The sequence below is a fragment of the Ovis canadensis genome, chromosome 11, assembly GCF_042477335.2.
Source record: "Ovis canadensis isolate MfBH-ARS-UI-01 breed Bighorn chromosome 11, ARS-UI_OviCan_v2, whole genome shotgun sequence".
Classification (NCBI taxonomy): Eukaryota; Metazoa; Chordata; class Mammalia; order Artiodactyla; family Bovidae; genus Ovis; species Ovis canadensis.
Window position 1 is genome coordinate 66,302,226 of NC_091255.1, and position 27,684 is coordinate 66,329,909.

Sequence of the window (27,684 nt, forward strand, 5' to 3'; positions counted from 1 at the left end):
ATTCTTTGTGATGACCTACATCCTCTCCCCCAGGAAAGGGACTTTGTCTGCTGATCCAGTGCCGTTGGCTTCCAGTATGTCCATCGTCTCCTGGAATTTCCTCCTGGTTAGTAAGCTCCTCTGTTGAGAGGCTGCTCAACCCCTGGTCCGAACCCCCCTCATAATTCCTTGTCATCCTTTTTTTTACTTAAATTTTATTTTTGATGTGGACCATTTTTAAAGTCCTTATCAAATTTTCTACAACACTGCTCTGTTTTATGGGGATTTTTTTGGCCAAGAGGCACGTGGGATCCCAACCTGGGATCAAAACCACACCCCCTGCATTGGAAGCTAAAGTCTTAACCACGGGACCACCAGTGAAGTCCCTAAACCATCCATGTTTAGAACGCCGTCTGTATCCCAGTTACGCTGGGGTGAGCCTGGAGGGGTCGTGTGGCTTGTGCAATGCAGACTCCTGGGCCCTTCTCCCAGGGGCTCTAACTCAGTAGCTACCAGGAGGGGTCCTGGAGTCATCTTTTAAGAGCCGCCCCCATGCACAGCTCTGGATGGTGTTCATTCCGCACTTGGAGGTACAATGATCTTGGCTAGGAGTCTTTATTCTCAGAGTTAGAGGGGATGGCAGAGCAGCCTTCTGTTAAAGGTGAAAGGGAGCCTAGTGACTATGAAGCTCACAGTAGCAGTTGAACACAAGCCCTGAAATAGATGCTGCGTATTTGGATGCCTCCTCCTAGACCTGGTATTTATAACCATGTAAGACTGGCAACCCACTCCAGTGTTCTTGCCTGGAGAATCCCAGGGACGGGGGAGCCTGGTGGGCTGCCATCTATGGGGTCGCACAGAGTCGGACACGACTGAAGCGACTTGGCGGCAGCAGCAGCAAGACCAGGGAGGAGCCACCATCTTTCCCAGAGAGGCTGAGGGTCCTTTGCAGAGCTCTCCTAAACCTTCTTCTCCAAGATGCGCAAAGTTCTCCAAAATGCCCTTTCTCTAATGCGGTGTTTAGTCGCCAGCTGTGTCCGACTCTTTGTGATCCCATGGACTGTAGACCGTCAGGCTCCTCTGTCCTTGAAATTCTCCAGGCAAGAATACTGGAGTGGGTAGCCATTCCCTTCTCCAGGGGATCTTCCTGACCCAGGGATCCAACCTGGATCTGCCACATTGTAGGCAGATTCTTTACCATCCAAGCCACTAGGGAAGCCCTTCTCCAAAGAGGGGTCTGGAGCTCTTTGGAATCAAATGTCTCCTTGCTGATGGATCCCCCAAAAGCCACGATGGTCCTTTCCCCACCAGGGAGTTTGCACTGAACACAGTGTGTTGGGTCAACTACAGAGAAGGAGCGATGGTCCTGGAGCCCACTTGGGGTTTATTTTTTAGCGAACAGTTAATTCACCAGAGATGAGCTCATGTTGATGAAACAGTCGTCTGTCCCTTTATAAAATAGAGGCGCTGACCTGGTAGGTGGACATTTTAATCTTATTGGAGATCCAAGCTCCACTGACGCAGAGTAGAAGTTATTATCATACTTAGCTATTTGGAACAAGCAGTGTTTTAGTGGGTGGTTTGCTTAATAGGATGAGAAATCTTTAGCTAATAGAGAACCCATTTCTTCTTCTGATGTACATTTAATTTTTTACCAATTATGCAGACCTATTTGTTTCCCCATTGTAGCAAAGCAATTGCTTATTCATAAGCATCAAAGCTAAGGCATGGATGACTTCCAGTGCCTGGGAAAATGTGCAGACTGAAAAGACAAGGGATCTAGTCAGCCTTCTTACACAGCACAGAGCCTCTGATGCTCCTGTGGATTGTGGGTTATTAGAATGATAAATGGAGATATATCTATTATAGTTACTAAGGTTGTAAATAAGGTTTTTCTCGGTTGTGTCTGACTCTTTGCAACTCTATGGAGTATAGCCTTCCAGGCTCCTTCTGTCCATGAAATTCTCCAGGCAAGAATGTTGGAGTGGGGTGCCATTCCTTTCTTCAGGGGATCTTCTTGACCCAGGGATCGAACCCGGGCGTCCCACGTTGCAGGTGGATTCTTTACCATCTGAGCCCCAATTAAGGTTTTCACCATGTTCCTTAAACTCCAGATGTGTCTCTGCCTAAAGGTTAGTAACTAAGCATAATGAATACTTCAGTGATCTTTCCATGAAGCTTCCTTGGTCTCTCATGGAATCTTTTCCTATCCTGACTTATACACGACCCACGCAGCACATCTTTGAAAGATTTCTCGCTGAGACAAACATGTGGCCGCTTTCAGAGGAGCGTGCAGTCACATTTGGCCCAATTTCTTCCTGACCTGGAACTTGGGCCCAAAATTGGTCACAGATAGGACTGTAGGTTAAAATACAAGATACCCAGTGAAAATCAACTTTCAGATCAACAATGAGAACTTTTTAGCATAAGTATACCCCCTACAGTATTTGGGATATACTTATACTGAAAGGTTTTGTTTTATCTGAAATTCATTTGCAGCTGAGCAACACCCTTTTTATTTGCTAAATCCAGAGGCTCTCGAAAGGGTCCTGTCCACACGAAATATTCTTGCTGTACAGGAAGACCTTGTTTTATTGAACTTTGTTTATTGAACTTTGCAGATACTGCCTTTGTTTTTTTAAATAAATTGAAGGTTTCTGGCAACTCAATAAAAATGTTCACATTGCACCCAAATCTTGGAGAAGGAAATGGCAACCTACTCCAGTATTCTTGCCTGGAGAATCCCAGGGACGGAGGAGCCTGGTGGGCTGCCGTCTATGGGGCCCTGCAGTCAGACACGACTGAAGCGACTTAGCAGCAGCAGCACCCACAGCTGTGCTAGAACGTTGCTAGCGGCCTCTTTAAACTGTTTGTTGTTGAAGTATAGTTGATCTACAGTGTCGTGTTTAATTTCTGCTGAACAGGAAACTGGTTCAGTTAAACATATATATGCATATGTAGGTATATATATGCACATATATATATACATCCTCTTGCATATTTTTCTGTTTTATCACAGGTTACTGAATACAGTTCCTTGTGCTCTGCAGTAGGATTTTGTTGTTTGTCCATTCTCTGTATAATAGTCTCCACTTGCTAATCCCAAATCCCTAATACATCCGCCCTGCCGCACCACCACCCTGGCAACCACTAGTCTGCTCTCTCACGTCTGGGAGTCTGGTTCTGTTTCATAAGAACGTTCGTTTGTGTCCTGGTTGAGACCCCACACATTAGTGACATCATGTGCTATTTGTCTTTCTCTGTCTGACTTCACTCAGGATGCTGATCTCTAGGTCTGTCTGTGTTGCTGCAAATGGCTTTATTTCGTTCTTTTTAACGACTGTGTAATATTCCATCGCATATATGCGCCACAGCCTCTGTACGCATGCCTCCGCTGATGGGCATTCCGGTGGTTTCCGTGTCCTGGCTATTGCGGCTAGTGTCGCTATGAGCATAGAGGTGCATGCATTTTGCTGGACTGTGGTTTTGTCCAGCAGTTTTTCTTAAGGGCACTTTTCTGTCCTGAGGAATGTCAAAAAGGAATTTAGTAAGTGGAGGCTGAAATTTCAGTGTGACCAACTGGATCCTTTTGTCTAATTTATAATAATACCCGCTGCTCCCAACTCCATCCCATTACTCACTGACACGCATAAGTGGATCACAGGAAAATTACTCATGTCTCTGAGGAATTGTCTAATCCTATTCACATTCCTTAAAGAGACCTCCTCTGAACAGAGGACCTTGTACAAAGGAGGAAAGTAATATGCGTGGAGCCATAAGAAATGTCCACTTTGATTTGCAGTCAGAGGGGAAATGTCATTTCCCCCATAAATGGATACATTTATTTTTAAATGAAAAATACTCAGGCTGACTGAAAAAAACGGCATGATGAAAACTTGAAGACCCTGCTCAGAGGACTATAAATGGAGTGGCCTTTCCGGAAATTAGTTAGACCAACCCATCAAGGCCCTTGGATCAGCAGTTCAGCCTCTGGGAATTTGGTTCTAATTGCTGATTGTTTATATAGGTTAAAGGTTCTGCAGTGATATTTTTAGGGAAAAGAAAACTTTAGGGATAGCCTAAATGCCCAGTGGTTTGAGAAGGTGAACAGTAATTTGTACCGCTTGAAATACTTCTAAGGGTTTTTTAATCATATGGGGGAAATGTTTGTGTTGTGTTCAGTGGGAATAAAAATAGTCTGCGGTTGTATAATGTGATCACCCCACTTACGTCAAACCACTTGAAAAAGTGTGGAAGGAAATACAGCGAACTCAAAAAAACTTTTTTCAGTTAATGTGATTTCACTTTTCTTCTGTATTCTTGTAGGTTTTCCAAGGTTGCTTAAGACTACATCTGTATCTTTAGAAATGAGGTTATTGGGAGGAGAGTTTGTACTGGGGGGTCCTTGCCCAATGGCAGGATGGATTGAATGGCTAACCAGCCCTGCCTTGACCAGTTAAAACCATTAAACGTATTAAATTGATGACATCCTGGTTTAACGCTGGGATATTTGCAGCCGATGTGACGCTATTTCCGTGGGGTTCTGGGCGATCTAAAGACAGTCCTGGGTGAGTGAGCGTGTAAGGAATTTCTTCCAGGAAAGGCATGAGCATCTTTTTCCCTTCCGTTTCCTCTTGTCTCTTGATCAGCGATAGACTGCATTCTGTCACCCATCTGCAGCACACCGACCTTCCCCGTTCCTCACAGCTGAGTCACCTTTCAGGTGCCCGACAGGCTCCAAAGACGGCACTGAAGGCGAAATGTTGAAGGGTCAGAATCTTCCTCTGCATTTGAAAATCCTTTTTTTCTCCCTGAAACCACCAGGACTTTCTTCCTCCCCGCCACGATCAAAAGCCAGGAATGAGTCTGTCTGGTTTATTGCTCCATCTCCAAGGCTGTCTCTCCTTTCTTTGGAAATGGAAGCAGAAGTTAGCCTGAAGAGGTGGTACTTACGGAAAGATGGAGAGGGAGCCCTGGGTCAGTGAAAGGAATCTTCTCTGGTTTATTTTCAAATGCGTCTCTCTTGCATTTGCATTTGTAGAAGGCATGTGCACACCGCATCTCTGTTGCAGTTCAATTTCAGGAAACCAGTTGTTGGCCAGGAGTAATTTATGAGCAAGCGAGTAAGCACCGGGATGTTTAAGGATCTTCTGCACGGAGATTCCCCACCTCCCACCGTTTGCAGTAGGAGTTGTTGTTGTTGTTTTTAAATATTATTTATTTATTTATTTATTTGGCTGAACCAGGTCTTAGTTGCAGCGTGTGGGATCCAGTTCCCTGACCAGGGATTGAACCCTGGGCCCCTTGCATTGGGAGCCGGGGTGTTAACCACTGGACCGCCAGGGAAGTCCCAGCAGTAGGAGCTATTCCTCACTTGCTCTGCCTCCTGGGGTAGGCCAGCCCTTTAACGTGATCCAGGGGTATGTATGAACCGTGAAGCTGGAAAAGAGAGTTAGTGCCTGCAGTGAAGGAGGAACTTTCCTGGGGTGGATGGAAGGGAGCTGGAGGAGTACGCCCCCATGTGGCGAGGGGGAAGCACTGCGCCTTTTAACATCCGGGGAACAAAGAGCAATGACTCAAACTTAAATAAAAAAGGAAAAGGATAGACTTGGGACTAAACAAAAATGCCCTGCAGCCATTAAAAACTAGAGTCCCAGAGGCTATGGCATTTAGGAAATATTTCTGAGGTTTTAAATGAAACAGGTGGAATATGAAACTGTTTACTATGATGTGTAAGCCACGTACACACTGCTGTATTTAAAATGGATAACCCAAGAGGGCTTCTCCGGTGGCTCAGCGGTAAAGAATCCACCTGCCAATGCAGGAGACGCGGTTCAGTCCCTGGATGGGGAAGATCCTCTGGAGGAGGAAATGGCAGAGCACTCCAGTGTTATTGCCTGGAAAACCCCGTGCACAGCGGAGCCTGGCTGGCTACAGGCCACAGTGTTGCTGAGTCGGACATGACTGAACACAGGCATAGCACAGCAAGGATTTAGGGAGAAGGAGTTTCTTCCAGGGACCTGAAGCTTTCTGTGTTTAGCGGATGAGAATTTGCCTACTTGTGCTAATTCAACCAGATCATCTCCAGTAATATCTTAGGGACATTTCTAAAGCTCTTGTGGCTGTTGATCTATTAATTAGTGTTCCTTTTATTCTCTGGTGGCCGAACGTCCATCTCTGGGCCTATTATTGATGGATTTGGTCGGTTACATCATCACAGAGGCGGCAAACATCCTGTCCCTGCTGAGTCTGGGCCCATGGGGGACGAAATGAAGGTTACCGTGGCATTTATCTAGCAAGATGAAATCTGTCTGAGGGCCTTGAATCCGTAAGGACTCATTGTTCCAAAATCATCCTTGTATTTTTTTTTTTACTGGAAAGGCGATAGGAAGTCCCACCTTAGTTTCTAAAGCATCGGTGGTGGAAAGTGATTCAGAGCCTGTGATCTGAGGACATCAGGCCCTTTCACGGGGGAGGAGGTCTCACCCCGAGGGGAGGGGGCTTATCTCCTCTCCCCGCAACTTCCCCAGCTTGTGCCCACCAGACCCGGCTCTGTTTTTTGCTGTACAGTACGGTGTGTTGGTCCAAGCATCACGTCCCTTGTTTGGGGGAGAAGAAAGCAGGGGACAAAGTGTGTGTAATAAAGTCACCTCGTGATTCAGCTGGGAAAGGAGCCTTGGTCTGGTCTGTCTGTTCCCTGTGGTCCTCATTCCCACATTTAGCAATGGGGTGCCTCCCCCGGAAGGATGAAGAGCGGGGAGGCAGGCTGAGCCCCGGCTTTGGGCGGGCCCCTTCTCAGTGTGGATGCGTAGATGCTCGAGTTTAAATTTTTAAAACAATGGGTTTTGATGATGGGCAACTTTGAAGCCTTTCCACCTTCCTTAAAGGATTGTAACCCAGTGTCCCTGGCTTGGTGTTAATAAATATATCCTACCGACAGCAGCTTTATACTTAAAACAGTAGATCTAACGGGTTAACAAATAGTGTCTTCACGGTTTCGGGTTTGTCGACCAGCGGGAGTGATTATAGAAAAGGGGTTTCCACGGAGCCTTTTCTGCCGCTGGTGATGCAGGCTCACTGGGTCTCTTTGAACTTAAGTGTCTTGGATTTCAAGTTCCTAAATGTCACTGCGGTGACTGGCTTTGCTATGCTTTGGGGCTTCCCTGGTGCCTCAGATGGTAAAGAATCTGCCTGCAATGCAGGAGACCCAGGTTCGATCCCTGGGTTGGGAAGATCCCCTGAAGAAGGGAATGGCAACCCACTCCAGTATTCTTGGCTGGAGAATCCCAGGGACAGAGGAGCCTGGGGGCGGGCTGCGGTCCATGGGGTCGCAAAGAGTCGGACATGACTGAGCGACTAACACACACTCTTGCGAGCAAAGGGGTAGGTCACCACGCCACCCCTGGCTCCCAGTCAACCGCAGGGCCCTGGTTAAGAGGTGGCTTCTGGAGGCAAAGGACCCAGCTTGACTCCTGCATCCAAGATGGACTCGGGACTTGGAATTCAGGACTGTGACTTGGAACCAGGTGCTCTACCTCTCTGTTCTTTAAGTTCCTCGTTTGTTGAAGGGGATCGTCTCTACCTCATGGGGCTTTTGGAAGGAAGGAGGATTTGTTGAGACTAAGTGTTCAGTATTACCCCCCATGTCACTGGTGAGGTTTTTCATTCCTAAACCCGACATTGGCTGTTTCTTCTGCAAAACGTCCTTCCCCTTTGCCGAATCTTCCTTGAAAAGTGCCCAGACCTCTCCTCTCCCAGGAAATCTCACGGGTCGACACCTAATCCCACGCTGGGCTCAGCTGTTGCCTCTGTTAAGGGGTCACCCTTCATCCGCGGTGCTGGCATCTTACTAGACAGAGTGTGAAGATTTAACCAGCCTTCCCAGGAGAGGCGAGAACATTCACAGCTGGGGACGCACCCCTCCTCTCGGCGATGATTTATCTGGACTAATGTTCCTCGTTGCAGGCTCATTAGCGGCTGTTATCAAATGCTGGCTTATTTACCTTTCCCAGCACATCAGGCGCTTGCACCCTCCCGTTTCCCACCAGTGAGAGGCAGCCACAGCCGCGCTCACACTTCGGCGAGGACCCCGAGGCGAGGCGCGCATCCTCGTCTCGGTGCATCCTCGTCTCGGTTCATCAGACTTTACACCTCTCAACGTTCCTGTCACACACGTGTTTGGTGCTGGAATTTGCTCACGAGGCCCCCGGCTCCACTGCTGTCTGTGCGTCCCTTGCAGGAGACCCAGAGTCGGATCCCTCTGTGACGGGGACAGGAATGAGCGTGGGCCCCCCGTGCTTGTTTGGGACAGTGCACTTCTGTCCCTTTGATTCGAGGGCGTGGTCCGTGTCCAACCATCTGTCCTTCCTGAAGTTATGAAAATCCAAAAGGGAAGAGTTATTTGTTTTATTTTGTCTCTATCAACTCCCACCAGAGAGCATCCCTGTTGGGGCTGTGTGTTCAGAGGGGAGTCTGGGCGTCCGGGGTGTCCACTGACCGGCCCCAGAGACAGCTGAGTGCCCCCCATCACTGCATAGCTTCCTCTTTGCCCTGCACTCAGGTCTGGTTGCTTGTGTCTTTGGTGTTTATGGACTTAAAAGCCCACGTGTTTTGTTCAGTTCCAGGACAAGTCTCTGTAGCCTGAGTTATCAGGTATTGTCAACAATTAAAAAAAAAAACAAAAACGAGGTGTGCTGAGAAGCACACACCTGTGCATACGCACACAAAGACGATCTAATATCGGAGGCAAGAAAGATGGTCCTAGCCTCCCCCGGTGGAGCAGTGGGTAAGAATCCGCCTGCCAGTGCAGGGGACTTGGGTTCGATTAAAACTGGGCTGTTGGGCCTTCCTGCTCACGGTGGACGTCCCAACGACGGGACCTGATGGCCTGTCTGCGTCATCCGTGTCAGGGTCTGCAGGCTCAGATGATGGAGAGACTCTCCTTTCCATTTGTGCCACTGCGGGTTTAAGATTTGATCAAGACCCTCCTCCCCAGGAAGCCTCCCTGATAGGTAAGGGGCTGCAACCGCAGCCTGTACTCTCTGTCTCCGTCTTGCTCTCCCGTATTTCAGAGCCGGGCAGTTTGCCTCCATTAGGAATCAGATAAATCACCCATGGATATTTGGGATAATCTGGGCATTTGGGAAACCATGAGTATTTGGGATAATCTGACCCTAAGAACAGAGTAATGAATGAAGGCGTGGAGGACCAGATGGCTGCATTAGGAAGTTAGGAAATAGATCTCGTCCGGTAGCGCAAGCTCCCCCTCGCCGCTGCTTGTCCGAATCCTGACGTGCCTTCTTTCTAACGGCTCTCTCTTTGTGTCCCTCTCTTTCTGCTCAGACAAGAGTGAGAACGGCGAGGCGTATCAGAGGAAGAGGGCCGTGGCCGCCGACCTCGCGGAGGGCCCCGCCGCCCCCGGGCCGCCTCGGGGCAGTGCGGCGCAGCCCGGCGGCAGCAGCTGGAGGCGGATCGCGCTGCTCATCCTGGCCATCACCATCCACAACATCCCAGGTGAGAGCCCGCGCGAGCGTCCGCAGGGGGCGCATCTCTGTCGGCTCGGCGACTTGAAGAGGGGCTTGGGCAGCCGTGGTGCGGGTCCTTTCTCCAGTGGCCCCCAGCCTTCTCGGCACCTGGGACCGGTTTAGCGGAAGACCGTTCTTCCGTGGACCGGGGCTGTGGGGATGGTCTGCGGATGATTCCAGTGCGCCGCGTTTCTGGTGCACTTTATGTCTAACCTAGGGCTGCGCTGATCTGACGGCAGGTGCCCGTCTCTGGCCGGAGGCTGGGGACCCCTGCTCCAGGGGGCTGTCGGGGAGGGAGCGCCAATCTTTCCTGAGTTTCTCTTCCGGGTTGCTGGCTCCGGATTTGTCATCGTGTGTTCCAACTTCCTGCTCCACTTACTGCAGACAATTTCACTCTAGTGTCCACCTCTGAGTTCCTTTCTCCACATATTTGATACCAAGTTATTTGGGCACAGATTCATTAGCTGTTGCTTCTCTTAAACATGGAATATCTCTGGCTTTTCTTAAAGCTTTAGATTTTTAAAAAATGTTTGTTTATTTCTGGCTGCACTGGGTCTTAGTTGTGGCACGCGGGCTTAGGGATCAAACCCACATCGTCTGCACTGAAGGGCAAGTTCTTAACCACCGGACTACCAGGCAGGTCCCCCTGATGCTCTGTTAAAGTATTGAATTCAGTCCAGGTTTGTACTGTACGGCAGGTCAATAAATCAAGAGGTGAGTTGTTGGGACAAGGAATAGCAACTTTATTCGGGAAGCCAGCAAACCAGGAGGATGGTGGACTCATGTCCCAAAGAACCATCTTGCCTGAGTTAGAATTCAGGCTTCTTTTATACTGAAAGGGGAGAGAGTAAGGGAGAGCATTTGTTTCCTGGTTCTGGTCAGCCTCCGGGGGGATGTGTCCCTTCCTCCTCCTTGCAGTCATTCACAGGTGAGCCTGGTCAGGATGCTCATCCTGAGACGCAGGGTTCCCAAAGATGGGCCAGGCAGATTAATAACCTGTACTCCCTGCAGAGGAAGCTGCAGAGGGCCATCAGAAAAGTCCTGTGTTATGTATGATTTAAGCTTACAGGCACATCCCTTTAGTGACTGACTTAGAATACAGAGGTTCCTCCCGATTGCATTGCGATCTTTCCTTTTTAGCATTTTGAACTAATTTGTTCCATGTCTTTGGATTTATTTTCATTGGGAAAAAAAAACTTGTTGGTGTTCTATTTTAAAAATAATGTGTTTTATATAGAATAACTAGAAAAGACAGATAAACATACAGAAGATATTAAAAGCCAAATTGAGGGATGCTGGGGAATCCCTTGTGTTACATTTTAGAATTCCATCTCTGAAGTGAAGTGAAGTGAAGTCGCTCAGTCGTGTCCGACTCTTTGCGACCCCATGGACTGTAGCCTACCAGGCTCCTCAGTCCATGGGATTTTCCAGGCAAGAGTACTGGAGTGGGGTGCCATTTCCTTCTCCAGGGGATCTTCCCGACCCAGGGATCGAACCCGGGTCTCCCCACATTGTAGACAGATGCTTTACCATCTGAGCCACCAGGGATAGTTTATCTTGACAAATGGCTAGAGCTCTCTGAATCTCAGTGTTCTCGTCTATAAAGTGGAGATAATGCTATGACTGAGATGACTGGGCTATTCTTTACAAAGTGAACTACACTAATTTTGATAAATAAATAAGATTATATGTGTATATACACAGTATATACAGTATTTGAGCCGTCTGAGCATGTGAAAGTGGAAGCTGTTATTAGCATTAATAATGCTCCTGATTCCTTCAATCTTTTTTTGAAAGTATTTATTTAACTTCGTTTCTGGTTGTGCTGGGTCTGGGTTGCAGTAGTTTCTGGCACACAGGCTTAGTTGCCCCGAGGCGTGTGGGATCTTCGTACCCTGACCGGGATGAACACCCCCACCTGCACCGGCAGGTGGATTCTAAACCACTGGGCCTCCAGAGAAGTCCCCTCGCTCCTTCAGTCTTGGATTCTGAAACGTTCTGATTCATCTTTTGTAGTTTTGAAGCTCAAGTTTGAGTGATAACCTTGTTCAGGGATCAGCCCCGGGTGATATATTACGTGAGTCCTTGCAGAGTTCATAATGTCACCCTGTTACCCCAACACAGGAGGGAAGGCTGCTCTGGGCAGAGCTTGCCAGGGGCACATATTTCTCCTTGAAGCCCTTGTGAATACCGTTATCTTCTGGCTTCAGTCTGTGGGAGAAAAGGCCACAGCCAAACCGAGTTTATCCCTCGGTGGGTAACTTGAAATTCTTTTGCTTGTGCAATGAAGATTTTTGGGGGTCATTTTTAAAGAAGGGAAATTTCAATACATTATGTATTCCAGTATACGCACACGCTCACGCACACGCACATGTATGTATATGTGTATGTGTGTGCTCAGGCACTCAGTGGTGTCCGACTCTTTGTGGCCCCATGGACTGTAGCCCCCCAGGCTCCTCTGCCCATGGGATTTCCCAAGCAAGATCACTGGAGTGCGTTGCCATGCCTTCCAGGGGATCTTCCCAACCGAGGATCAAACGTGTGTCTCCTGCATTGGCAGGTGGGTTTTTTACCACTGCACCACTTGGGAAAACCTTATATGTGTGTGGGTTTGTCTGTTTATATACATATATCTGTGTGTGTATAGACATGAAATGTGTTGAAAGACCAAGTGTCTAATTACTTTTTAGGCTCAGCCTTTCCTCTAGACGAGAAGTATTTTCCTCAAGTATTTCTATCCTGATCTTAGGAATGTCTATCCTATGATCATATAGGCTGATTGGCCTCCTTTTATTTTCAGCCTCTGTTTCCCTCTCATTTCCCTCTTGGCTTTTTCCCTTTGGGTAGAAGTCAAGATTTGGCCCAAAACAGTCAGCTATTTTGATTGTTTTCCTGGTGCTTGCTATTCAGTATGGATTGAGATGATATCTTACGTGGGACCCCCAGGCACAAACCGGACCAAAGTGGGTTTGCCCCCGTGGAAAGATCTGGTCACACTCACCCCTAGTATTTTTCTTAAATTAATTAATTTTAAAATTAATTCATTTATTTGGCTGTGCCAGGTCCTAATTTCAGCATGCAGGATCCTTAGCTACAGCATGTAGAATCTAGTTCCCTGACCACGGACCGAACCTGGCTCTCCTGCTTCGGGCATGCACTATCGTAGCCACTGGACCTCTGAGGAAGTCCCACACCCCCAGTATCTTGACGAGCCCACTGGGAGACTAAGGGCTCTGCAGAGGGCAGTGCCCAAACCTCCACAGACATGTTCAACCTGTTAACTGCAGGTTGGAGTTAACAGGTTGAACACGTTATTGGAGAAGAGCATTCTGGGTTCACTTCTCAATCCTTGGAGAAGAGAATTATCTTATGCTGTCTTTGCAGTCACAGTAGTTAGTGGCTTTCACGTAAGATTCCTTGTTTAACCAGTTGAAAAAGAATAAAGATCTAAATATAAATAGATGTGCTTCCCAAGACTCCAGTGGGGCCCAATCCCAGAGTCTCAAGCTCCTGACTTCAGTCCAAAGGAAAATTCACACACCCACCAGCACCTTCTGGCAGCTTCATCCCCTTTGATGAGCACCGTCTCAAGAGCTTCTCTGTCACCAACCTACCTTTGAAAAGGTCCCTTCTTTAACACTTGCCTTCATGGTTTATTAAAAATTTAACTAGAGCTTTGATGTTCCCGGAGACTCTGGGTTTTAAGATAGATTTTCACAGTGACTAAATGGATAATTGATTTTTTTGAAGTTTTTTTGTCTTGGCTGATTCAGTTTTACGTGTCCTGGGGATGACATTTTGTTTTAAAAAATTATTTTTTTAAATGTGGGCGTCGAAAGCTTGTTAGCATGTGTGCTGTCTCCCAGAGGTTCCTGGAGCTTGAGAATGCACACAGGTTCGTGAGCACACACCCAGGGCACTTGGGTTCATATTTAAGACAAAAGTGCAAGGATAAAAGCATCCTTAAACATCTGTGGCTCACAGTCCCGCGGAGACTCTGCTGAGAGCTGTGGACCCTCTTGGAAGAGACGGTTGCATGCAAACCCGTTTGCAGGCAGTTTGGGGTGTTCACAGGCTTCCCTGGTGGCTCAAACAGTAAAGAATCCGCCTGCAGTGCAGGAGACCCGGGTTCGATCCCTGAGTTTGGAAGATTCCCTGGAGAAAAGAGTGGCTACCCACTCCAGTATTCTTGCCTGGAGAATCCCACGGACAGGGGAGCCTGGCGGGCTACCATCCCTAAGGTCACAGAGAGTCAGACACGACTGAGGGACTAACACTTCCAGTTCCTTTGGGTGTTTACGGACCTCACGAAGGCCACCCACAACTCCAGAGTAGGAAGGACCCCCTGCTTTAGAGAAACAAACTGTCCAGCTGGGCAGGCGCTTGAAATGTTTCCGGAGTAAAGGGTGATGACTGATGGAGGCCAGTAGACCTGAGCCCTGCCGGCCCAAAGCGGGGATGCAGAGACCCCCGAGGGGAGGGGCGTCTCCGCACTTCACAGTCCGTCTCTGGCTCAGCCTGGGGAGCTGAGTCTTTTGGAAAATGATCTCCCAAGGAAACTGGCACGTTTTCTGTGAATGCGACCCCACTCTGTAGCCTCAGGAGCCCCCTGTGTCTTAACGGGCTTCTCCTGCAGTGCTGGATACACTCCAGGGCTCAGAGCCTTCCAGAGATTTCCAGGCCTTCGGAAAACAGGCTGCCGTTCTGTGTCAGAGTGGAATTAAAAATCAGCCAGCCATTGAGTTTCTATTAATCTCTTTTCATGAGTAGCTTATGGTCTTTGTACTGAGAAAGTTAAATTTAGAGCTTAAAGGGATTCTAGAAGTTATCTCATTCAAGCACTGCTCCATTTGAAAATTTGGTGGTTGGTGGAGGGAGGGGGTACTAAGTGATCACTGTGGTTCCTTCCAGCACTGGCCTTGAACGAGTCAGTGAAAAATAAGTAGCATTAATACTTGATTATTTTTGGTTAGTCGCTCAGTCATCTGTGACTTTGCAACCCCATGGACTGTGGCCCACCAGGCCTCTCTGTTCATGGGACTTCCCGGCAAGAATACTAGAGTGGGCTGCCACTTCCTTCTCCAGGGATCTTCCTGACCCAGGGGTCGAACGTGCATCTCCTGGATTGGCAGGCGGGTTCTTTTCCTCGGAGCTACCAGGGAAGCCCAGCCCATTATTAGTCCCGTTTATTTCACAGCGTTCACCGCTCCTTTCTGGGTGACGCCCCTCCCTCCCACATCCTGCATCTGCTCCTGTCTTGACGGTTATTGCTCTCGATGGCAGTTATTTATATGTATTTATTTCCCCCTCGTAAATGGAGCTTCTTAAAAGAAGGCCTGTATCGTCTTCTCTTTTCTTCAGAAGCAAAGGAAAATATTATTACTTTTTTGAGGGGTAGATGATTAACAATGTTGTGATCGTCTCAGGTGAACAGTGAAGGGACTCAGCTATACACATGTTTCCATTCGCCCCCAAACTCCCCTCCCATCCAGGCTGCCATGTAACCCTGAGAAGAGTCCCATGTGCTGTACAACAGGACCTCGTTGGTTATCCACTTAAAATAGCTCCTAACTGTCCTTCCCCTGGTCCTTCCCCCCTCTCTCAGCAACCATAGGTCTGTGAGTGCTTCTATTTTGTAAATAAGTCCATCTCCTTTTCGGAGCCGTATTGAATACAGTTCGTGCTGAAGTGCATTGTCCATTCCGGCTCTGGGGTTGGCTGGCGCCTTCGGGGACCTGCCCTCCTTCCCCGCAGGGGACCCGGGTGTCCCAGCTTCCTCTCCACCTCGGCCACCAGGTGGGCTGAGGGACGAATTTACCCTCTGTGCGTCTCCAGGATACACTGGACTCGCCTTGCTGTCTGGCCTGACCTGGAAAGGTCCTTGGAAGAAGTGGCTGGGTGAGTCACTTGCTTTATGCAGTTTCTGCGCATCAGAGCCGAGAGTCGAGGCTGCTTGCTGGCTGTTACCGTGACACCCACAGAGCCGGAGATCACGCTCCGTGTCTCTAGAACAGCACGACCGTTGCTTTGAATTATGTGACTCTTCTCCATTCACGGCTCCTAACAGACCCCATTTCATAGCTTTAAACCAGATGCTCGGCATTTTCATCAGAAGTGATTTTGTTTCAGGGAACAAACCCGCACAGACCTATTCCTGCGTATGGTAGCACTGGTTGGTTATCTTGGGATCATGGAGTTAGCGGATTACCGCTGATCATTTGTTTTCTTCACGTTTTTGTAAGAGTCATAACTCAGCTCCTCTATAATGAATATTTGTGATTCGTGTAAGCAGGCAAAATGGTCTTTTTTAAAAAAATTACAGTTGATTTACAGTGTTGTATTGATTTCTGCTGTTCAGTTATACATTCTTTTCAAAAAGTACTTTTTTCTGTTGTGGTTTATCCTCGGATTTTGAATCCAGTTCTCTGGATATCTGGTAGGACTTCGTGGTCTATCCTGCCTACATATAATAGCTTGTATCTGCTGACCCCCAAAATGCTCTCCGCCACCTAACCACCTCAATATCCCTCATCTCTCCCCAACATACACAAAAAGTATGAAAGTAAAGTTATTCCTTTATGCTTGAGAGACTCTTCTTGGAGTTGTTTGAATTACTGGTGGGAGACAGAATGAAGGATTGTATTAGCTTCCAATGGAACAAATTCTCCCAAACCTAGTGGCTTCAAGCAGCCCAGATTTCTTCTTTACGGGCCTGCAGGCCAGGAATCCACATGTTGGCAGGGCCGTGCCGCCCCTGGAACTGGCCTCTAGCAGCTCCTGGGGGCCGCTGGCTTTCGTGGCCTTGCAGCTGCACGGCCCTAGTCTCTGCCTCAGTGGTCACATTGCGTCCCCTTCTGGACCTTTTCTCCCCCTGCCTCGTTCTTATAAAGACCTCAGTGACTGCAGTTCAGGCCCCACCCAGGTAGTCTGCGGGCGTTACCCCATCCCCAGATAATCCAGGATCATCACGTCTGCAGAGTCTCCTTGGCCAGGGAAGATGCCATCCCCGGGCCCCAGTACTCTCTATCCTCCTGTGATCTCCACCTGCTGCCCGGGGGGCTTTGCAGGGGCAGCCGTGAGTAGGTGCAGGAAGGAGCCAACAGCCGGAAAGAAGAGCTCATTGAGTCTTCATTTTCCTGGGGCAAAGAAAGAGTAGAGAGTTCTGCTGTTACACGTGGACCTTTCCAGGAAAACCTTGATGCAGGAGCCGCTGATTCTACAGTGATCTGTGTGTGCTCAGTTATGTCCGACTCTTTGTGACCCCGTAGACTGTTGCCCACCAGGCTCCTCTGTTCATGGAATTTTCCCAGCAAGAATACTGGGGTGGGTTCTCATTTCATTCTCCAGGGGATCTTCCCAACCCAGCGATCGAATCTGCGCTTATGGTGTCTTCTGCATCGGTAGGTAGAGTCTTTACTCTAGCGCCACCTCACCGATCTATGCTTCCAGAAACTGGAGGGATAGTTTCTGCAGCCAGAGACCCAGGCTCAGTCAGTGGGTAAACTGAACCCTACTCAAAACTACAGATCACTGATGCTAGAGGCCACCACTTCCTGAGGCCATCTGAGACTTCAGACGTCCAGTGCTCCACTAGACAATTTAGATATTTGAGACCCTGGTTTACATTTTAGAAACTGAGACCCAGAGAGGTTAAAGACCAAGGTCACGGGCACAGAGCAGGTCCTGGTAGAGTGAGGTTCACACACATCTCCACACGCCTCCCCTGTTGTACGTGCACGCTCACATGTGTCCGTGTCCGACTCCTGGTGGCCCCATGGACTGCAGCCCACCAGGCTCTTCTGTCCGTGGGATTCTCCAGGCAAGAGTGCTGGAGTGGGCTTTGCCATTCCCTTCTCCAGGGGATCTTTCCGACCCAGGGACCAAATCCGGGTCTCCTGAATTGCAGGCAGATTCTTTCCCGTCTGAACACCGGGGAAGTCCACGTGCCACCTGCATCAGCCCCTTGATCCTTAATGAGCTCCGTTGCTTTTCTTCCAGTGGATCACAGAGCTTTTCAGCAACAGTTCCAGAAATGATCAGGAAATGCTTCTCACGCTTTGGAGCTTGCCACATCAGATGTGAATGCCTGCAGCATCACATCGGCGTGTTGGTGTGGGTGCACTCCTGATGCCTTGGGCTCTGTGCAGCAGGGAGATCTTGGCAGAGGAAGCCTGGCCCGGAAGCCTCATCCTCGCCCAGCGCACCTGCTGCTGTGGGCTCTGCAGACGTGTGTGTGGATTGGGCACTGTGAAATCCTCACAGCCCCCTCCACCGTCGAGTGGGGTCGATCGGGACCCAGGCAGACAGTCACCTCTTTAACCACATCGAGGAAGGAGGCTAGCACAGGATTTAGGGACAGAAAGGCCAGGGCTGGGATCCTGGAGCCACCAGATGCTCTGCTAGCTGAGGATCCTTAGGTGAGATTATGGCAGTCTCAGTTTTCCCAGCTGCAGAATGGGAATAATATCTATCTTGTGGTTCAGTGTCCAGTGAGATGGCAGCCAGCAAAGCCACGCCCCATGTTGCCTGCCGTGGAGTGCGGATCACCGTGGCCAGGACACAGTAGGACCTGAACAAGGCTGATTTCCCTCCACCTCCTCCCGGCCCCTCATGTCCCTCCCCCCCCGCCCCGCCACTTTCGGCTTCCCTTTGCTCCTCAAAGATCGTTCGGTTCTGGTCTTGGTGGTCTCAAGTGGGACCGTCTCAGATCATTTTTCGTTTCCTCTCCCAGAGGTTACCGGTGAAGATAACATTTGTTCCAGGCGTCTGGAAACATTGTAATGTTCTCCTTTAATTATCTGGTTCTCAGTGGGAAGCCTGACGCGATAATTAGCGTGGGCTCCTGTCTGGGGCGACATTCCGCCCCGAGCTCCGTGCTCCTGCGTGTGTGCTGCAGCAGAAGCTCCTAGCTCGCTCCCAGATCAGGCCGCGGGGCTGCAAGGTGAGAACTGGCACAAACTCGTAAAGAGTGAAATCGCAGCTCTCGGATCCCTGCGTCACTGCTTTTTGAGTGTTTGCTTTTGGCGACAGGGATTCACTATCAGCTCTGGCCTCAAGGCTCCCAACACACAGGTGCCCAAGTGCTAATCTTGGGCCATCAGATCAAGACGTCTCTGTTCGAAGGCTGCACCAGGATGAGGGTTGGTATCAAGACCCATTTACACACCTCCTGGGTTACATCATCCTGCTACCTATTATGTAAATTAAAGGGGAAAAAAGTTAAAGCAAGAGAATGCAAACCTATTTTTGTATTAGGACTCAAAGCTTCCTGTGACTTCTAGTCTTTCTACAATTGCCAGGCAGATATACCGGGGTCCTCAACCTCCAGGATCTAATGCCTGTTGAGCTGAGGTGGAGCTGATGTAATAATCATAGAAATAAAGTGTACAATAAGTGCAGTGAGATTGAATCATCCTGAAACCATTCCCCCGAGTCAGTGGAAAAATTGTCTCCCACAAACCCGATCCCTGGTGCCAAAAACGTTGGGGGGCCCCCTGATTGGTTAGTGTGAAGCCTTTCAGAGCCCAGCTAAGTACACTCCCGGGTGGACAAGGCCAGGGCTTGAATCCCGGAGCCACCAGATGCTCCTTTATTGATCAGAATGAAATAAAACTCAGAATCCAGATCCTCGGTGGTACTTCGCCACATGTCAGTTGCTAGAGAGCCGCGTGCGGCTGGAGCTGCCTTATAGGACAGCCGGCCAAGGACAGCGCCGCGCTCACAGGAGGTTCTGCTGGACGGCACCGCTGGCGTGTGGACCACGTAGAGATGTCTCTTCACCAGTTATTCAGAGTGTGCTGGCCGCTGCCGCCCTCCTTAATCAAGGGTATGATCGTGTTGCTAAATAAGAAGTCCAGAGTCCCCACTGGCTTTACAGCGATCTTCCACAAGAGCTTCATCAGTCCTTGCTTCACTGTGAAGAGAACGGTGGCCCTTCTAAAAGGTTGGTTGGTAAAAATACCCCGCACCCTTGCTCACCTGATAACCCACCAGAGAACCATGTTGCATCTTCTGGTGGGTCTGTCTCTCTCCTGTTGAGTGACCTCGTTTGTCCAGAAGCTGTGGCACCTAACAAGTTTAATCAACTGGTGACATTTGAGGTGCAGTTTAATCAATTGATAACGTCTGAGGTGCGTGCTTTATAATGGTCCCAGTTCGTTCGTATTCGTGTGGGCTAATTTTAGCGCCCATTAATTATGTACCTAATAGGCCCCTGCTTATTCTCTTTTGTCTCCATTCCCTTGTTAGCTTTTATGATGTGGAGTTAAAGATAATTAAAATGTTACTCGTGTTCTGCAAATAACAGTTAACCAAGGATGAATTCTGAAATTCTGAAATCAGAATTCCATTTTCTGTCCCCCCTTCTTTGACTGAGTGCAGTGAGCGAAACGACATCTAAATGTAAGTAGCGATCCGTTCCTGGTCAGCTCCAGGGAGAATAAACAGGGACATGAATCTCAAACAGCTCAGTCACATTAGTGGGCTATCAGAAAAAAAAATTAATTAGAAGATAATTCACAGTTCCTGGGGACAATAAAACTTGGAGATTACATTTGCATTATAGCAATTCAGACAAGCCAAATTCCTCCTTACTATGAATAAGTAAGAGTTAGGAGTCAGTCTCTCATTTCCGTCCTATTTGAAAATTACTGACCGTGTGATTGTTATATATGACAACTTTCCCAGTTGAAGGAAGGAAGGTGAATAATTCAGCCTGCACCCCGCTCTTCACAGGTGATATGAGAAATGAAGTATGGTCTCTGGTAGCAGGTGAGCCTGCCTGAGGCATAAAGGTACCAAACAAACAACTGTGATCCTGATTACTGGACTCGGCCGTTGGATTTTTGGCATCTTCGCCACCCAAATCTCGTTCCCTTTCAACTTCCGAGCTTTGCACTCATCAACTCTCTTCTCTTGCTGTTTTTAACATTCAAAACTGTCACCTCCAGAGGTCTTGCTCATTTGCTCCTCTTCTGTATATTCTCAGAAATCCTCCCTGCTCTGTGATGCTGGGGAAGAGGTGGGGGCATGACGGCTAGGAAGAGAGAAAGATCTGCAAATCCTGTTTGGAGGCGCACACGAAGTCTTCTTAGATGTCAGTATAGCAAATTAATCATTTTTTCCTCCTCCTTTTTTAATAAAACACTTTTTTGTTTGTTTACAAAAACCACTAAGTCACTGTGGCAGCATCTTAGGTTTCCATTTTGTGCCCCGTGCTCTGAGGTCAGCCTGTTTCACACGAGGGCCACGTAGGGCCTTTCTGTGTGCAGGGGGACATGTGTGGGAAGCCAGCTGATGAACTGATAGAGGACAGAGGTAAGCCAGGGCGGAGAGTGGAGACGTGGAATTCCAAGCACTCAGAAGTTGGAGAAGGAAATGGCAACCCACTCCAGTGTTCTTGCCTGGAGAATCCCAGGGACAGAGGAGCCTGGCGGGCTGCTGTCTGTGGGGTTGCACAGGGTTAGACACGACTGAAGCGATTTAGCAGCAGCAGCAGCAGTTGGGGAGGGCGGATGCCAGGGTATCTTTTGGGTCTGGTGAGGACATCTGGGGCAGGCACCTTCCCATGCTCCTGGGGTCCTGCCCTAATATGCTTGCTCCTCAAAGACTCCGGATAAGTACCAAGTTTTACCTCCCGGTAAGTCTGAAGAGTGCCTTGTTGCTTAGAGACAGGAGATGGTGCCTGGAGTGAAGATAAGGTTGTCAAGGAAACCAAGCCACAAATTCCCTTGTTTTCCTTCGGGTTGCTGGCCGGAAGAGTAAAAGGATTTTTGCTCTGACACCTGGAAGAAGAGACGCAGCTTCTTTTGCTATGTGTGTTTTCAACAAATTGATCTGTTGTCCAAGATGTAGCCGAGCTAGTACCCGAGTTGACAAACAGGGAGTTGAGTTTTGCATTGCTGTTGGTTATCAGTGAGTGCTTTCTGATACCAACAGAATCAAGCAATGATTTTAATCCTGACTTCTTTTTAGATGTGTAGACCCCAGGACCCAACCCCACTCTGTTATACAACTTGACTCTTGAATTCTGAGTTTTCAATTATTGTCTCAATAAATTAGATTATATTTGGCTTAGATTCATGTTACCCTTTTTTTTTAAAAGGCAGAGGAGATATCCTTTGTCTCATCTTTCTGAATGGAGGGTGTTATGGACTGAACTGTGTCCCCAAAACCTATACATTGAGGTCCTGACCCCCAGGACCTCAGAATGTGACCTTAATGGGAAATACGGTTGTTGCAGATCCATTGGCTAAGATGAGGGCACACTGGAATAGGGTTTGGCCCTAATCCAACATGCCTGGTTTTTCTCTTTCCATGGGGCTGAAATGTCCCTTTTCAGATATTCATGGTGGCAGAAACATCCCATTTTCCATTCTCCACCTTTGAATTATTTGCATGTTTCAGATGGTGGTCATCAACAAATCTGGACATCTTCCTCTTAATTCTGGTGCTCACGACTCAGAAAAACATTCCCAGGGCCAGCCTGAAGGGATTCGTTGTTGAAGCCACACAAGTTCACATCTGCATCCTGCTGTGGTGTCCGTGGATGAAGCACTGAGGCAGGCTGCGTCCAGGGCTGGCACCCAGCTGCTCCCTTCCCCTGCCCCGGGGGTGTTTACGGCATAGAGGGTCTTCGTATCTCAGAGGAAACAGTTGTAGCTGAGAGGGACCCCAGGCTGGCTGGTTCCTCCCCTCCTGTGTTGGTTTCCTAAGGCTGCTCAACAAAGTGCCAGAAACTGAGGGCTTCAAGAGCAGGCCGTTGTTGTCTCCCAGACCCCGAGGCTGGGTGTCCACCGTCACGGTGCCGGCGGGGTGGTTCCTTCTCAGCAGGGAGGGAAGGGTCTGGTCCAGGCTCCTCCCTGGGCTTGTAGAGGGCTGTCTTCTCCTTGTGTCTCATCAGTTGTCTTCCCTCTTTAAGCATCTGCTTCAGAAGGAGACCGGTCGTGTTGCATTAGGGACAAGCCCTGTCCCAGCATGCCCTCGTCTTAGCTAATGGATCTGCAACAACCGTATTTCCAAATACGGTCACATTCTGAGGTCCTGGGGGTCAGGACTTCAACATATGGGTTTCGGGGACACAATTCAGCCCATAACACCCTGTGTTTCAGAAAGACAAGACAAAGGATATCTCCTCTGCCTGAAGGAAAAAAAAAAAAAAAACAGGAACATGAGTCTAAGCTGACTATAATCTAATTAATCACTCAGATGGGCACACTGATGGCACACCAATTAATCTGGAGCTGACACAAGGCTGGAGGGACAGGTAATCTGAGGGATGGCTAAGTCATTAAACTGCAAGGTCCCAACGTGCTGGAATTCCGACGGGCTCTATTGAGGTGAAAAATGAACAGACTCTGAGGGACCCAGGTAGAGTCCTGAAATTACATCCCTCAAACATGTGATACAAGCATACTCAGGAGCAAGAAAAGGAATTGGGGCTTTAATTCAACGAGAGACATAATCATTCATTTGGTCGTTTATTGGTTTAAATATTCATTGCTTACCTCTTCTCCAGGAGTTGGTGATGGACAGGGAGGCCTGGCGTGCTGCGATTCATGGGGTCGCAAAGAGTCGGGCACGGCTGAGCGACTGAACTGAACTGAACTGAACTGAACTACCTCTTCTCCATTGAGGGAGCCCTGGGAAGATAAGTCAGCCCTAAAAGTGGTTTCCCTTGGGACTCCTGGGCCACCTGCTCCCTCCTCCAGGTGCCCAAGGGTAGAAGACGTTTACACACCCGTGGACCTACAGATGAGCGTCCCCACCACGCTGGGCTGGAAACTCAAAGACGGAAGCGGTGGCTGTAATGACTGGGCATTTTAGGCTGGAGAAAGCAGATGTAGGTGATAGAATCTACTTTACAACTTGGAGGGACCACCACGGGGAAAAGAGTCTGGGTTCATCCTGTGTTCTCTTCCAACCAAGCAGTGGAAGGCACAGGGGTACAAATGTCAGCACAGCTGAAGGAACAGCCTTTTCCGTTACAGCCGTCTAAGAATGAAATCTCCTGGCTTGCTTTGGGAGGTGATGGTGATGTCATAGGCAGCATCCATTGAGTGCCTACCATGTGCCTACGTGCTCTTAACATTTTCTTGGAAAACGAAGCCTGGGATCTGCTCTAGTCAGCCATTCCTACATCTGCTATGGCCCAACTGGCTCCCGAGAACCAACGGAGTCAGAAAATGCTCACGATCAAGACCACACCCTCCTTCCCCAGACCACAGAGTTTAGAAGGCGCCTCCCTTGTCTGTGGGTGAATAGTTGTTATTGTTCGGTTGGTAAGTCACGTCCAGCTCTCTGCAACCCCGTGGACTGCAGCACGCCAGGCTCCTCTGCCCTCCACTGTCTCCCAGAGTTTGCTCAGATTCATGTCCATTGAGTCGGTGATGCTATCAAACCGCCTCCTCTTCTGTCACCCCCTTCTCCTCCTGCCCTCAATCTTTCCCAGCATCAGGGTCTTTTCCACTGAGTCAGCTCTTTGCCATCAGGTGGCCAAAGTATCGGAGCTTCAGGTTCAGCAGCAGTCCTTCAGATGAATATTCAAGGTTGATTTCCCTTTAGGACTGACTGGTTGGATCTCCTTTCAGTTCAAGGGACTCTCAAGAGTCTCTTTCTTGAGAGTGCATGAGAAGTAAATTTTTCTTTTGGAAAAGAAACTCTGTCCTTCACATCTCTCAGCTTCAGCTCAGGCTGAAATGTATGAAAGCTCATCTCCACTCTCAGGAAGTGATTATTTATTTGAACGCTCCCCTAAAAACTATTAGGCCTTCTGTTGTGTTAGTTTGGGAGGATAGATTTCCTAGCAGTGCTATTGGCTGCTTGTTTTTTGTTGTTGTTTTTTTTTTTTTTTAAATTTCACGCGAGCCCTTCTCCCTGCATGGCCAGCAAAGAGTGAAGGGATTAGGGGCCTCCCTACTGGCCGTGATTGACAGGCACTCTGTGGGTGTGGATCACCCTGTCCACTAGCCTGGAACATGTGCCCTGACCCCCGTTGCTTTCCTTAATATGCGCGCAATGCGCTCCTGGATAATTTGCAAATGCTTTTCAAGCGACTGTGCCATCGCTTTCCAAATGTTTTGCTTCTAATTAAGAAAGGGAATTGGATGTACTCTTGCCTGGTTAATTTTTTTTTTCCTCCCTGGCACGGGGATAAGGGTGGGAAGAAAGAGCAAAAGAAATAGCTACGATGTTTTAGAAAATAACTCCCTAGTGCCACTGATGATCAAAGCTGTGTCTAGGAGTTTGTGCCTGTAAGAGGTGTAGGGATCCCCAAGTTCAAGTCCAAACTGAGGAATACGGTCATGGAAAAGTGCCTACACTCTACGACTGGGCAACGACCTTCAGGAACTTTTCTCAACTCACAGAAATGTCAGCAAGATGCTTCTGAAGGAGGCATGTGGGACTTTGATGACCAGTGTATATAATCTCTCCAATCACCTCTTTCTGATTTCCCAGTTAGGATAAGGGGTTGGCCGCCTGCACAGAAAACCTTTCTTCTCTCCTTTAAAGAAGCCTGGAAACAGGCTTGGGTATGGCATGGGTATGGCAGATACAGAACAAATCCAGAGACATAGGCATTTTCCAGTTTTTGGCTTGGCATACGGCTTTAAGGTTGCCTCATCGTCCGAGGTCGCCACTGGAGCTCCAGTCATCACTCCCACCTCCTCTGTTGGTCTTCCTTGCCCCACCCCTGGGTGCTTTCTGGGCAGGCACTGAAATTTTTCAGGAAATTTTGGGTTGGTGAGCACTCTACCTGTTGCGTTCAGTGCTGACAAGCCAGACCAATGTAACTTCAGTCCCATTCGGTGTAGCGTTCCTCCCCTCTACAAACAGCTCCTGGTCCGATTAACCTTAGAAGCCTGCAGTGGGTCGGAGGTGGGCGGTCTCTCTTTTCTTTGTGTTTTTTTAAAATCCCCGTATTTTGCTCATCTTGCTGGCTCCATAGGCTTGAAGGAAGGAAGAAGGAAGCGGTTGTAGGGAGGGGGACTGTGTCCGGGTGGCGGCTCCTGAAAGGTTAGGTTTGTGATTTAGTCGCGGGTGCCTTCCGTGCAGCATCTTCTCCAGGGTGGACCCTTCATCTCATGGGGTCTGTGCCTCCTCATGGGAGCACCCACTAGTGGGGACAGGGCTTCTCGTGACAACCCCTCAGGAGTCCCCTGTCTCCCCTGGATGGTCCTCTCTGCACAAATTCTGTGAAAGTCAGTGTGCCCTTGTAGGTAGACCTCTGAGGGGTGAAGCCTTTCAGATTGTATCAGGTCAACTTCCCAAATGTCCCCTTGGCCCCTTGTCCTCTGGAGATGCAGGCTGCCTCCAGGACAGCCCCCTCTCGTCCTTCAGCCACCGCAGTTCTCGCAGACACCTTCTTCCGCTGGGACTCTTCCAGGAGATGAGCAGAGAGCAGTTCTCCAGGGAGGCAGGCCAAGCTCTCCAAGCATTTTCCTTGGAGTGGTCCATCACTGGGCTACAGAAACAAGTTCCTTCACCCTCACTCCGATAACTGTCTTCAAGGGGGTCCTTGATGTGGTTGGCCTCCTTGCTCACCCACTCTCCGTGGGGCCACTGGGAAGCAGCCTCCATGGGAGGGGCTACTCCTCACTGAGACCTGCACAGAGGTCAGGCCCGTCTGATCCATACTGTCCAGCAGAGCTTCCTATGACGACGGTAATCGCCAGTGTCTGCACCGGCCGGTATGGTACCTGGTAGCTGCCGTATTGGATATGTGGATAGTATTATGATTTCATTCTTGTTAATTCAAATTCACATGGCCACATGTGGCTACTGTATTAGATGACACCATTTTGGAACCAGAGGGTAATGCTGGCTGCTCTTCTCAGCCAGGGTTCTGACACCAAGTCAGCCCCATTATATGGCTTGCTCTGTCCTTTCAAGAAAGTCATCCTCAAAGTCTCATAACCAGCCATCCCCAACCATAAATAAGTAGCGCTGTCTGACAAGCTTTCAGTGTGGGTTCCCCAAGGCCACAGGATCAGGGAGGATGACTCTAGTCTGTGAATGGTGTGTAGGTGTCCTTCTTCAAAGTCTCCCCTCTGCCCCATTCTGCCCTCCTCTGCCATGCTGTGTGGAGTCATGTCCGACTGTTTGCGACCCCATGGACTGTAGCCCATGAAGCTCCTCTGTCCGTGGGATTCTCCAGGCAAGGATACTGGAGCGGGTGGCCATTTCCTCCTCCAGGGGACCTTCCCGACTGAGGGATGGGACGAACGCGCATCTCTTGCGTCTCCTGCATTGGCAGGCAGGGCCTTCCCCACTAGCGCCGGCTGAGAAGCCCGCTCTGCCCTGATGGTCAGCATCGTACTCTTTCTAAAGTACTGTTGAAATTCACAGCTCTGGCACAGCTTTGGACCACCTGCTAAAAAGAAGCTCATTGCTTTCCTGTCAGAAGAACTCGCAGGAGGGCCATCATAGGCTTTTGGCTGAGTGATCAGCTTCTGTTCTCTCTCCAGGGAATGCTTGGTGGATTGGATGCTGTCAGGAGTTGCAAAGGATTCTGGTGATATCCATGATTATAGAGGAGGACAGAACTAATTCCATGGTTTGATACTTGGAAGGCAGTCGACCTTAGCTGAGGTTCAGCATGATAAAGAACCAGGCTATTTCACCAAGTTAATCTTAGTATATTATCAGTAGCAGAAAATTAAGTTTATGACTCAGAATGTGCAGTAGCTCCACTTATTCTAGTTAAAAAGAAAGGATGTCTTATTAGATTTTGCAATCTCGTTTCTTTTAGGGTATTTTTAAAAATGAATTCAATTCTGTTATTTCTAAAGATAATTTAAAGTCCCACAACAGATCAGAAAAGAGTTCTGTGTCAGTGACTTCCCTGGTGGTCCAGTGGTAAAGAATCTGCCTGCCAATGCAGGCTACATGGGTTCAATCCTTGGTCCAGGAAGATTCCATAACTAAGCTCGTGAGCCACAGCTGCCAAGCCCAAGCTGTAGGGCCCACGTGCTGCAGCTGCTGAGCCCTGGCGTGTAGAGGTTGCACCACAACAGAGTAGCCCCTCCTCATCACAACCAGAGAGAAGTTTACTCACAGCAATGAAGACCCAGAGAAATCATAGATAAATAACTTTAAAAAAAGGATATTCTATCAAGAGTTCTGTGTCAGCTAGGATTCTTTGGTTGCGCGCAACAGAGGTCAGCTCTGGCCAGCTTAATCA

At 48.8% G+C, this 27,684-nt stretch overlaps 1 protein-coding gene across 2 annotated transcripts in view; it reads left to right on the forward strand.

Annotated features, from left to right (window-relative positions):
• SLC39A11 (solute carrier family 39 member 11) overlaps positions 1–27,684 on the forward strand; it is a 277,042-nt gene that overhangs the window by 163,806 nt on the left and 85,552 nt on the right. For both annotated transcript variants that reach the window (XM_069544067.1, XM_069544066.1), the window contains exon 6: positions 9,322–9,492. In XM_069544067.1, coding sequence (XP_069400168.1) covers positions 9,322–9,492 — 171 coding nt within the window. The remainder of the gene's footprint in view (positions 1–9,321; positions 9,493–27,684) is intronic.